The following is a 13,994-nucleotide window of genomic DNA, read 5'->3' on the forward strand; positions in this document are numbered from 1 at the left end:
GAACCACTAACCCAGGAACTTATCCTTGCAACAAAGCCCGTTGCCAACTGTGCCCACATATCTATTCAGGGGACGCCATCACAGGGCCTAATAACATCAGCCACACTATTAGAGGCTCGTTCACCTGCACATCCACCAATGTGATATATGCCATCATGTGCCAGCAATGCCCCTCTGCCATTTACATTGGTCAAACTGGACAGTCTCTACGTAAAAGAATAAATGGACACAATCAGATGTCAAGAATTATAACATTCATAAACCAGTCAGAGAACACTTCAATCTCTCTGGTCACGCAATCACAGACATGAAGGTCGCTATCTTAAAACAAAAAAACTTCAAAACCAGACTCCAGCGAGAAACTGCTGAATTGGAATTCATTTGCAAATTGAATACTATTAATTTAGGCTTAAATAGAGACTGGGAGTGGCTAAGTCATTATGCAAGGTAGCCTATTTACCCTTGTTTTTTCCTATCTCCCCCCCCCCCCCCCAGACGTTCTGGTTAAACTTGGATTTAAACTTGGAGAGTGGTCAGTTTGGATGAGCTATTGCCAGCAGGAGAGTGAGTTTGTGTGTGTGTGTGTGTCCGGGAAAAAAGGGGGTGTGTGTGAGAAAGCCTGGATTTGTGCTGGACATGGCCCACCTTGATTACCATGCACATTGTAGGGAGAGTGGTCACTTTGGATGAGCTATTACCAGCAGGAGAGTGAGTTTGTGTGTGTGGTTTTTGGAGGGGAGTGAGGGGGTGAGAGAACCTGGATTTGTGCAGGAAATGGCCCACCTTGATTATCATGCACATTGTGAAGAGAGTGGTCACTTTGGATGGGCTATTACCAGCAGGAGAGTGAGTTTGGGGAGGGAGGGGGGGCGGAGGGTGAGAAAACCTGGATTTGTGCTGGAAATGGCCCAACTTGATGATCACTTTAGATAAGCTATTACCAGCAGGACAGTGGGGTGGGAGGAGGTATTGTTTCATGATCTCTGTGTGTATATAATGTCTGCTGCAGTTTCCACGGTATGCATCTGATGAGGTGAGCTGTAGCTCACGAAAGCTCATGCTCAAATAAATTGGTTAGTCTCTAAGGTGCCACAAGTACTCCTTTTGGTTGTCATTCTTTTCTTTTTGCAAAGACAGACTAACACGGCTGTTACTGTGAAACCTATTTTTCTGGGGTTTGTTGTATGTTTCTGACTTTTAAACTGGTGTTTGGTGTCTGTGTCTATCCAAAACACTGCAGAAAATTGTTTAATTGAATAATATTAAGTGCTTATTAGAAACCGTTAAATAAGTGGGGCCTATTCTACACTAGAAAGTTTTACTAGCATAGTTATGTTAGCGAGGAGTGTTTAAAAAAATAAAACAAAACCAAAAAAATCCTTCATAGCTATGCTAATAAAAGCCGTAGTGTAGATGCAGTTATATCAGCAAAAAAATCCTTTTGCTGGTGTAGTTTATTCTATTCAGGGATCTCTTTTGCTGCTATAATCTGCATCTCCACTAGTAGAGCTATACTGACACTCAATCTGAAAATTCTTTTAAGTATAGAAAAGGGCTAACTTTCTCACTTGATAGCCTAGTGGCCTGGGATGAGACACCCCCAGGTTCAAAACCCTGCTTGCCTGAATGATGTGGGGTGAAAAATTCTGCTAAATCAAGTAGAGCAGGGACTTGAACCTGGGTTTCCTATATCCCTGGCTGCTGGCTTGACCATCAGACTAAAGAATATGAATGTCAGTCTTTCTTGCTCTTTCCTCCTTCCAACCAATGCAGAACAAAAACAAATTCTGAAACCTCAAAATTTGCCCCCAAAAGGAAGGATCATCCTCTGGACAACTCTGACAGTTATTCGAGACCAGCACTGGACTGCACACTTTTACAATAAAAGATTGACAAAATTCACTTATGACTAGTACAATAAAATTGTAGCTGTTCTCCAAGTGTAAATCCACTTGGACCCAGATGAGGATGGGAGTGCCTTTGAGGAAATTCATGTAGGAGGTAAACTGATAACCAAGCGTGCTCTGAGATCCAAAAAAGTAAGTGCAAAAGAGCCCTGAATTTACACAACAGAGAAATACCATTGTAAGGAGGCTGTAATTGTAAGGGAAGGAGCTGGAATAAAATCAGAGGATGCTGATTTGACCTTCCCATGCCTCTCTCCTTATTACCTGAGTTGTTTCACCTTTTCAAAAGCAGTTTGAGCTTTCAGATGCATGTTAAATGGGGTTTTCGCTCCTGTTGTATTTTAACTGTCTGTTATATAGTTACGTTTCAGAGTAGCAGCTGTGTTGGTCTGTATTCGCAAAAAGAAAAGGAGTACTTGTGGCACCTTAGAGACTAACCAATTTATTTGAGCATAAGCTTTCGTGAGCTTAGCTGTAGCTCACGAAAGCTTATGCTCAAATAAATTGGTTAGTCTCTAAGGTGCCACAAGTACTCCTTTTCTTATATAGTTAAATTAGTTACAAGATTTTTTATTTTTTTTTTTTTAAACAAAGCAACCCTGATCATGGAAAAGATCATCCTTGACTTAATGCCAGTGGTACACTCCTCGAATCTACTGCAATCAATCTCATGCTTAACATTCCAGCTTTTAGTTTTAATACCTAAATGAATCCCCATATACACAAAAGCTGTTCTGTACTGAATGTAGCAAGCCATTTTACCAGGAGAGGCTTACAATATGTACTTTAAAAGGTGTAAATATGACTGTGAATGCTTGTTTTAGTGGGAGTTATGAGGAATTTCTATAGAAACATTAATCCCTCTTTGATATGTGTCAGTACATTTAACACAACTGGGTTGCAAGCCTCTGAGATGGATAATTATCTTATGTCAGTACAGCTTGGCATGGTAAATTATTCTCACTTCAGAAATGCTGGGCCAAATCCTGCCCTCAGATATATGCAAACATCTCCCCACATCTGTCCAAGTGGCTGAAAGTTCAGTGGACCTGGGCTGGTGCACTTCACACAGCAATAACCGCTACTGCCAGTCATCTCCTCTTCCCAAGCTCCAAGGATCCCTCTTCTTACCATTTCTATCTTCAGAGGGAGTGGTGGTCTTTTATACATGTGCTGTTTCTGCAAGCTATTGCCTCCACCCTGGATTTTCTGCGTGTGCTGGGTGGCTATGCTCCCTGTGACAACTTGGGGAATATGTCTTCTGTATTTATGAATTCTAGTTCATGTTATGAAGAAATTATTGTATCAGGGAATGCCACTATATGGAAGTGGAATCTACCATTTGCTGACAAGGGACGTAGCACATCCCTACCCGACAGAGGTGACCATGTGACTCCCCTCCCCAGATTTCTGCAAGGGTTTATATGCCCTGCGCTGAACCCTGCTGCATACCACAGAATCTTTAAATTGTGCCCTCCCCGCACTATGAACCAATATCGTCATCTCTGCTAACAGAACAGGGACAATGGAGAATAGTTAACCTTAATGAACTATGCTCTAATTCAGTAGTTCTCAACCTGTTTATCATTGTGGGCCGCATCCAGTACTACTTGTATGGTCCTGAGGATGTCACATGGGCTGCAGCTGTGTGCTCATTGGGCTGCACCACCACTCTGACTGAACGTGGGCTTGCTAAGGAGGTTGCTGAGTCTGGGAGAAGCTAGTTCCTCTAACTTGTCAATAGGAGCGAGAAGTGGAGAGTGGAAAATTCCCAGCAGCAAAACAAAGGAACCAGGTGGTGTTGATGGAACATATTCACTTGAGAGACTCACTAAGACAGGAACAGGAATCTGTGGGCAGGAGAGGTCCTGTTCAACTGCAGTTAGAGAAGGCTAAGTGAGCTCAAATGGCTTTATGATTCTGAAGGGAAACCAATGAGCTGCAGGGAAAGGAACCTGGACACTCAGAGAGCTCTCTCTAAGCCCAAAGAACTTTCTAGAGTGGTGAGGAACTTGAGGCAGGGAAATGTATGTAGGTGTTTATAACTTTATATAGGTCTGTATATTTCTTATGCTTACTATGTGAAGAGGCATGGTGTTTTAGAATCCTGTGTAAAGTCTGTGTGTGCTGTCTTTCAAACTATCTCATGCCCTTGTAGAGTTAAACTAGAAACCAGAAGGCTCACACATTTGGTAGCATTCTGGGGAATGTGCAAGAGCAGCAGGGGAGGCATGGGAAAAACAGTACTAGTTTCAAGGCCTGTGCAATTTGACCACAGAGTCTCCAGGGCAAAGAGGGGTATCATACATATGGTCTACACCTGGAGTGTGTACCTACTGGCCCAAAGTGAGGGACAGTGCCAAAACAGTGCCCAGCCTCAGCAAGCTAAGGGCAGCTGGGATTCAGCATTTAGATCCCATCACAGCAGTCTGACGAGTATGCAGCTGTGGGAGCTTGACCAGATCTGACACACACCCATCTTCTTTGTTTGGGGAGATCTATTGGTAAGAGCCAGTGCTCTGGAATCTAACTCCCAGTGGTTCTCTGCTAACTGCACTGAGCCTTAGGCAGTGCCCCTCCCTGCTGAGTTGTTTTTTCTGTTGCTTGCTGCCTAGGGTGAAGGCATATCCTAACTCCCATCTTTGTCATGACGGAAGGGAGCGGCACCCTTAATTACAGGCTGCCCAATAAAGGATAATGGGGAAGTGGCCGTCTGGTTTCTTCAGAATAACTGTGAAAGGAGAGCACTCAAAAGCAGGCTGTGGTGAGAAATAGAGGCATGCAGGTTATTGGGCCCTGAGAATTCGTGGGAAGGAGGGGTGTCCTCGGTGATTGGGCCATCCCGTTGATGGGTCAAATCAAAAAGCAAGCCATCTAGGCTTACCCTACTTCCATCCCCTTCCACCAGATACTTCGGGGTGGGGTCACAATGTACACAGCTCTTATCATTCGATAAGTCATGGGTTTTTTTTCATGGTTCTTGCATCTGCATGAATCCAGATATTATTCTCTCCCTCAGTCTTGCATGACTTCATAAATTATACCTGACACTCCCCAAGAAATGTAGAAGTTAATTGTGTCCAAGTTATTTTTTAGCTAGCGTCTTTATATTCTAGCATCTTAATTGCATCTCTTAATGCAACATGCATTCCTAACTTGTAAGGATGTTGCCAAGAGTGAATGAAAAATGCTTTAAGGCAAAACAAACAGTGCTGTGTGGTTTCATTCCAAACAGTATCAGTTAAAATGAGGGCATGAACACTAATAAAGATGTTAATAATTAGAAGTTGCATGTTAAACTTTGTATGGTGAAAGAAATGTGTTGTGTCCTGCCATAAGAGAGACACTGACTCTCGTATTAAGGGCAAAATAATCCACTGGCCTGATATCATGTGTAGAATGTCCAGCCCAAGACCTGAATCCTAACAACTTCGATTCAGACCTAGATCCAGCTCTAAACTGCTCAGGTCAGTCTCTGGAGTTACTAACACTTTGATTTTAATAACAAAGTCCACAGTTCAGTTCAAGGACATTCCTTTGTCTCCTCTTTTTCTTTTTAATGCGCAAGAGTGGGCTGTGTTTTGGTGGTATGGTGAGAACCAGTGGCTCTACCAGAGCATTAGAAAGCAAGCAATTCGCACTCTGATAAAGTTTGTGTTTTTTTTGAGTGTAGGAGTAATGAGGAGAGCTGGTAGAAGCAGGCCCCTTTAGGAAGTGATGAACCTCTCTAAAAACTCTCCCCAGGTAGTTGGACATAGTGATGTTTTGGAAAAAGTATAGGGCCATGTAGGAAAGAAGACACTTATTTTTCATTAAAGTCCCTGGGATTTTTAGTTTAGTTTTGTTAAAGCTGGGTGAGACTTAAAATGAGAGAACGAAGACAACGAATTAGTTAAAATGGGTATGGTGTGGGAATAAGGGATTACCTTTTTAAAAATCAGTAGCTATGAGAAATAGAGATAAAATATGAAGTGTTTAAGGAGAAGCTGGATCAAACCCTTGCGCCTTCCTTGCAACTGAACATTGCTTTGGAGGAAAGCTGTCTTGGTAACCTACAGTTCTGTTATTGGGTTATGTAGGTAGGCTCTCCCAATTGACAGGACAGTTCTCACATGCTATATGCATAAAACTGATAGGGAAAAAGTTTTGGAGGTTCAGCTTGAATAAGATCCACAATTTCAGATGCTTTGACCACTAAAGTACCTGTCTCTCTTCAGTCTGCAAAATATGTTTGGAAATATGTAACCACATTTCCTGGTTCTTCCTGTTTTTTGGTTTTGCTCAGAATTGGGAAGTGAGGAGGGGTGTGAAAATGAGATGTAAGGGGAAAAATCTGATGTAAACTTCTTTAATCATCAAAAAATAAGTTTTTTAGTTCAGTTCAATTCAAGTTCTGGATGAAGGTCTTCTTATACCTGGGCTTGCTTTATCTGAACTTCTGAATTGGTTTGGTTTTGTCCCTTTCTGATACACACTCCTGTGTCCCCCGATTTGCCATCTTAATAATTACCTTTCTTCCCCCCCCCATTAACTTTACAAACCCATTATATTTCAGTATGTTAAGGTAGAGAAAGAAACCTTGCCTCAATGACCACCAGTCTCAGAGAGCAGATTAACTCATATAAACAACTTGAGTGCTAGCCATTTATCTGGCTGGGTAAATCAACACTTTAGTTCACACATCCTTGAGGCATGAAGATTGATTGATTAAAACCCCACAAGGCCACTAAAGCTAAAATGTAAAGTAAATTACTTCCAAGGTTTTTATGTAATAAGAGTCTTAGGAGACAATAAAAAAGAGATAGAAAGAAATAAATACAAGGCAAAATGAATCCAGATAGAGTCTTTGATTTGGGGACTAATGCCTGACATCCGTAACTTCCAGTTTCCTAGAAAAAATATGTTAAAAATATAACCTCATTTTCATTGTAATCCAGATTTATATATAATAGGTAATAAAACAGGTGAATAAATTTTACAGACAGGAGAGACATTTCCTTCTTTGAAAAATGTATTCCTCACTGACTTGTGAAGAGACTGTTTGTGAACAACTGCATCAGGAGATAAACATTTGCTGCACAGTTAGAACAAAACTATTGTATCAGCTCTAGGTCTCCAGGACTGCAGCATTAAAAAAAACAAAACAAAAAAAAAAAAAACAAATAAACCAGGCCTGAAGTGATTTTGAGTTACAGTGGGTGACAAGGAAAACAAACAAACAAAAATAGCTGCTGTCAACAGTGGTATACAATACTGGGATTAACATATATACTGCAGTAAAGTCATATAATGTGACATTATAAGCGTGGGGTGTGGGGGTGGGTGATGTGAGTTCTGCTTAACTTGTTGTTACATACTTAAAATATATGTTCAGTCCCAGTGGATCCCACAACACACCAAAGATGAAGATCAAGTTAGCCAGGAACTGGGCCATGTTAAAGGAAAAAGTTAGAGTCTACATAAACCTGTTAACCTCTGAGCCAGAGATTGCATGGGTTTGCAATGGTAAAATATAGTTAAAACTGAACTACACTGCAGCCAATCGGGACACTCAATTTAGGTGTGCAGTCTGATTGACTGACACTGCTCCAGATCTCAGTCTTCACCTCTGTTGGTATATACTCAGTGACTTACCACAAGACCACTTATAGCCAAAGAGGAAGCAGGAGTTGTTGCACTCTCTGAGGGTATGTCTTCGCAACCTGCAGAAGTGTGCCTCCCAGCCCAGGTCAATAGACTCAGGCTAGCAGGGCTCACTCTGAAAATTGCTGTGTAGATAGTACTTTGAAGTTGAGGCTTGCATGGGAACTCAGGCTCTGAAGCCCAAACACTACCCTAGATTTCAGATCCTGAGATCCAGCCCAAGCCACAACTCCAAAGTGCTGTCTACACAGCAGTTTTTAACATGATCCCCGCTAGCACGAGTCAGTTGACCTAGGCTGGGAGGCTCACTTCTGCAGGCTGTGTAGATGCCCAATATACAGAATTAGACCAGCGCTTTGTACACATATTGTTAAAAATAAATGAAAGCTTTTGGTTCATTTGTTCTTGTCTAGTTTGTTGGCTGTAGATAAAGTTCATATGCGTATTTAAATGTTCATACATTTATCAGTTCAGTAACTGTTTTATTTTACCTTCCTTTAGAAACAGAAACCAAAGTCCCATAGGCCCAGGGAAATATGGATATGGAAAAGTACCATATATATTACCACTGCAAACTGACACTGGGCAACTGCCTCAAAAAACACGGAGGCAACGACAGTCAACAAGGAACCAAGCATATGAGCAGAATCAGGGACTTGGGAACACACCCAATCATCCACCTAACCCTTCAGTTCAACATGGGAATCTTTACCAAGAAGAACGTGGACCTCAGGTGTTGGGGCCCTCAATTTATCAGCAGGCTCCAACCCATTCACAGGCCTTTCCTGCATCTCAAAGTTTGTTTCATGGGACTGACTCAACCCACCATGGCTCTGCATCCCGCCAGCCCTTCCAAGGTCAACCTCACTCTCCAAGGGCTGGAACTATTGTGTGCATTGGAGCCTACAAGCAGTACAAACTCTGCAACAGAAATGTAAGTCCATTCTTTTCTCTCTCAATTTTAAAGACAGCTCCCTTAGCATGCTGGATTTCTATTCTTCCTGTGGCTTAAAATCAAACGATATATATTGATCTTATTAACTATGGGGGAAAAATCCCTTCATTCTGTTAGTCATGGGATAAAAGAACCCACTGTATGTTGATTTAAAAGAAGAGTGGCTTGCGGGGATGTCCATAGTTGCTGTATAATATACTATTTGCCTAGCAGCATCCATCCCAGGGGGTCTCAAATGGTGGTTAAACCTCACACACCTGTGGTATATGTATGATTCCTGTTAGATAGATGGGGAAACTGAGGCACTGACTTTGCTTCACAGACAGTAGAAGGCAGAGCACAGGATGGGGATTGGTAGTCAGGTTTCCCAGCTCCCAGTCCCATGCTCTAATCACATGGCCTTTTTGCAACATTTTGGAATTCATATACCCCAAACTAAGGTTTCTGATTTTAGGTGCCTATTTTTAGGGTAAATTATGGCTTCTTTAGGAGTAAAAATCTATTGTATTAGAATTTTTTTTAAAAATAACATTTTTCTTAAAGCTGTTTTAAAATATTTGGCTTTGGTGCTACTCTGTGTTCTGGGATGACCTCCCCATGGGTTTTATGAGATCTTTCAGGGTCTGCTCTTCTACTTGACAAACAAATTTGTAAGAGCTGTAATTTTTGGCTGTTTTTCTTGAAAATTTCTTAAAACGTCTTTCACCAATGTTTGCCTTGGCTGAGTTTTATCAGTGTTTAACCTAAAACAAGAGGCCTTCTTCTTTCCAGTCTCTAGTGAATTAATATTGTTGAGTTCAAGAGCCATGCTATTTGGATATTAATAATTGTTTTTTTTCTAAAGTATTAGTGCAGTTGTACGTTGATGTAACAGAGAATTGGGCCTTAGGGTGCATGTGTGAGTCCTAATCTGCCTTTACAGCCTTTGGGCCTTTTAAAACTGGGAGATGTAATCATAGGGCACATGCCTGGGGACAAGCATGTGACCTTCAGGAAGCCAGATGGACACTTCCTGTCTCTTAGGTGGGGGTAGGGTGACCAGATAGCAAGTGTAAAAAATCTGGACAGGGAGTGGGGAGTAATAGGTGCCTATATAAGAAAAAGCCCCCAAAATCGGGGCTGTCCCTATAAAATTGGGACATCTGGTCACCCTAGGTGGGGGCAGCAGACAGGAGAGACCCAGTGCCAAGTTACCAGAGGAGAAACATGTGTTTCCCCCTTCCCAGTTGTGGCAGCCAGAGACAGCCGGAAGAGTCTCTGTTACCAACTGTGTTGTATTATTTTGAACGTTTTTTGAATTTTCTGTTAATTAATAAACTTGCATTGGGGAAAAGGGCGTGGAATGGAATTTGAGTATTTGGGCTTTCATTTGGACTGCCGTGGCAGGTGAATCTGCACACTGGTGCACGGGTAGGGTAGTAATACATCCCAGTCAGTTGTGCAGTTGAGGGGAAAAGCAGTTTGCCACTTCTCTTTGGGGAATATGGAGTTTAGCTTGGGTTAGTTTACTCTTTTTTTTTTTTTTTTTTACCACTACATCCTGACTCTGGTGGTTCAGTACCTCTGTTATGTGCTTTTGTAACACAGCCCTTTCTAAACCTTGCTTTCTCAGCCCTGAATCCTGCTTGTTCTTCCCTCTGTTTCAGTCCCAGCCATATGGGGCATGAAGGCACATAGTCATCATTTTCAAGACATACATAAAGCGTCAGCAGGAGCTTTTTCAAGAATGGTCTTTACAGACTTCTCTGTGGAAACTTCTGTTTAGTCACCACTATAACCAGCACCCTCCCAAGTCTGTTGCCAGTCTGTCCCTTGTGTAGGAAGTGTTATGCAGGATAGACGCACCATTGGTTTGTTGTTTATCAAGTTATTGGATAGTTAAGGATTATTCTGTATGTACACAGCCCTTCCGGACACACAAGACATGGTCCCAGCACAGAGGAGCTTAGAATCTAAACCAGGCTGACAAATGTGATACAGTGGATAACAGTTCAGACCTAAGAAGATGGGTTGATGATGGAGATCAGAATTGGAAGTTTCCATTAAAAAAGCAAGATGTAATGAGGGATCTGGAAGAGGAGTTTACAAGATGGATGCGAGACAGGCTATTCCAAATATGGAAGAAGGGCAAAGTTAGAAGAGAGGACTGTGAGGAGACTTCTATCCTTATTATTATTGGTAATGCCCACAATATGCAAGGTGCTTCCAAACTCAAAAGAAAAGCAGTTTTCTACTCAAAGGGGTTACTAGAGTAGCGGAGAGTAAGGGAATATCAGAGCAGAGGTTAGGTGGGGTGAAAATGTTTACAGTAAAGCTGTGAAAACAAGTGCAAAGATCTTGATTTAACTGTCTTGAATTATATTAAGATCATGACGCGAAGGAACAAGGTGGGTGATGTGGACTGAGTGGCACGAGGGGAAGATGGTTACAGCAGAAATATTTCAGATAGAGTTGCAGGTGAGTGGAGATGGAGTTAGAAAGGAGGAAGTGACAGTAGCTAAGAGGAGCGATCAAGGCATGGACCAAATGATCTAATAGTGGGGATGATGAAGAAAGGACATTGCAGAGGAAACTTGGCAGGAGGTGGCATCCAGAGAATGGGGTGAAGAGCAAGTTGTAAATGTGGGCTTGGGAGATGGGGAGGACAATGAAGATGTCAGCACTGATGGAGAAGGAGGGGAGAAGTTAGCTCCAGCGAAGTTTGGGATGGTGGCAGGACATACAGTTCACTGTAAGTTAAATATGTTTTAGTGTTCATGGGGAACTTGAGTGAAAATGCATTCACAGTAAATAACTGTAAATTTTTAAGCTACATTTAAGGGTAGGACATCAACAGAATACCAAAAAAAGGGTGAGCATATCCTCATCATTTCCCTGCACCTCTGAATGTAACCAGATTCTCAAGAAATGGGTGTGACTATTCAATGGTCTTTTTAACAAGAGAGAAATTGCAGGTGATGCAGCTAGAATTTTAAATCCTTGCAGGCACATAGCGCTGGTATTCAGATGATGAAGTTCCCACGGACCAAGTGCAAGCTGTAATTGCCATCAGGGATCAGTTTCTCCCTAGGATGTGGTATTTAATAGTTATAAACAATAATTAAGTAGGAACAGTCAGAGGAGTCAAGGCCCAGGCCAGAGCAAAGCAAGGCTGATAGTGTTTGTCCTTATTTACTTTTTCTTCCTGTGTCTCCACTTTTATACATGGACTTTGATTTATCATCAGTGACGTGTTCCAGAGTTAGCTAGGGAACGCTAGCTTCTTTTTTCTTTTCTTTTCCTTTTTCCTTGTATGTTCCAAGAGGTAAATATAATTTATCAAGGGGGAAAGATTCTATTAACTGGTACCCCAGTGTTTGGTTTCTCCTAAGGGTAGTTAATTAATTACAAATTAACTCAGTCTGCCTTGGCCTGTTAGGTCATTTCCTCATCGTTGTGCATTTAATGTGCTCTCATTGATAGCTGAACTCATTCTGCATGACTGACAGCTTGGTTCATAAAAAGTTAAGCTTATAGATTTTGGTTAGTGAGAGGCTGGGAAGAGCTTTTATTTGTTCAAGTGTTTTTGCAGGTCACTAAACCCATTTTCTCATTGTACAAATGGCTTCATCTCTTCAGCACTTGCATGTGTGTTTCCTGCCAGTCAGCCAGCTGATGGCTGAGCAGTCTCCCTGATCTGCCTGCTGGGCTTCCAGACTTCCCATGTTGCCCACCTCTGTGGGACACTAGGCTGCCTCGCTCCCCAGATGGTTAGCCAGACTGAGAACTGGCTGGCTCCTTGCTCAGAATTTTTTGAAAAATTTTCCATTCTACAGAAATTTGCTTTTGTGTCTTTTTGTTCTGATTCCGAAAAAACATTTTTTTGGAAATGTACAATTTTCCGTGGACAGGAAATTCTGTTTCCTGTATTGCTTTGTTCACTACCAACACAGGGGTGATGTGAGGAAGTATTCATTAATATTTCTGGGATACAAAAGTGAGTGGGGAGGTATGGAATTTTATTCAGTGAGAACTTTATTATTAAAAACTCTTTTCGTTTGGGACATCTGGGTGCATTGTTTTTACTCATTTTGAGAATTGTGTGGCTATGTATTTGATATAATAGCAAAATGAGGTTAAGACGATGTTCCTTTTCCAAGGAATTTAGCTTTGACTCTAGTTTGGGAGTTTCCTTTTGAACAGTGTAGGATTGTATGTGCATTTAACAGTTTGACATTTCTAGGTGTATAGGAAAGTTTACTAAAAGCTTATATGAGTTTACATTACTTTAGGCTGTACTGTGGTTTCTTTGATTCTTTGAGGTTTGGGGTGGGATTTCTTAAAGTTTTAGCTCAAAGGCCATTAGTGCTAGTGGCAGAAGTAACATGCCAGCCATTGCTATGGGAATAACGGTTAAACGTTCTCCTGTTTGTCCATCAGTTGATCATTTGTCCCTTCCATTGAGATGTTACCCTAAAGAGTAACATATAGGGTATCTTCACTGAAGATACTGGGCCAGGATTAATTTCTGTTGTAACTCTATAGCTATGGCTATAATGAAATTACTCCAGGGATAAACTGGGCCCACTGTTTTGAATCTCTTTACCATATTCTATAGAACACAATGTCTTATGCAGGTCTCATTAGAGTCTGACTAAATAACAGGGACTTGGCTGGCTTAAAACACTGGGGAAAATGTTTGCCGACTTGCAGTTCAGAAGCCTTCACTTTAATGTGTTTAGTCTAACCTAAAACTTGTTTCATAGCAAGCAGTGATCTATCCTGAAAAACCAGTTCATTGTCAGTCAGTCATCACAATATATTGTAGCATCAAATGTAATTACAGATGAAGAAAGGCCCAAAACTGTGGATTAACAGAGGATCTAGTTAGCCGTTTGACAGTTTTGTGTTGACCTACCTCTCCACCCCGAATAGGGCCATAAACTCTAAATGTAGGCATGTCCATTACACACAAAAAAATCACTAACATAGGTAGAGGGATGGGGACTACCAGTGTGTTAAGAAAATAAATTAAAAATACTTCTCCACCAGGGAATGTACGTTATTTTATTTTTATTGCCATAGTGCCTAGAAGCTCCAGGCACTGTCTAGGATCCAATTGTGGTAGGTGCCGCACAAATAGAGGACAAAATAATGGCTCCAATACCAAAGAGCTTACAATCACATAGTGTATGCATGCCTATTACAATCCTCGGCAATTTACGTTCTCCAGGCCAGAGAAAAGTAATTAGTAGAGGAACCTCTAATGAGTTAGCCAGGGCTTTCTGCACCCCGCATGACAGGATTTCAGTCTTCTCCAAAGATATTTTAGGTATTGTGTAGTATATTTCAAGGTGTGTGCGTGAACGCAAAACCAAAAAACTATAGACCATCAACACCCTCTATTTTAATGTAAAGGTTCAGAGTTCATATCAATAACTGAAGGATACATAAAGATGTTATAGGTGTCCCAAAACCAGTATATGCATTTATATGCCCAGAAAATTCAG

At 41.4% G+C, this 13,994-nt stretch overlaps 1 protein-coding gene across 1 annotated transcript in view; it reads left to right on the plus strand.

Moving 5' to 3' along the window:
* The window catches only part of LOC311527906 (thrombospondin type-1 domain-containing protein 4-like), a 336,872-nt gene that overhangs the window by 98,254 nt on the left and 224,624 nt on the right, over positions 1-13,994 (plus strand). Inside the window, exon 5 of the mRNA XM_084642345.1 lies at positions 8,052-8,484. Within this exon, the coding sequence (XP_084498471.1) occupies positions 8,052-8,484 (433 nt within the window). The remainder of the gene's footprint in view (positions 1-8,051; positions 8,485-13,994) is intronic.

Source organism: Lepidochelys olivacea (assembly GCF_965140295.1).
Source record: "Lepidochelys olivacea isolate rLepOli2 genome assembly, chromosome: 10".
Classification (NCBI taxonomy): Eukaryota; Metazoa; Chordata; order Testudines; family Cheloniidae; genus Lepidochelys; species Lepidochelys olivacea.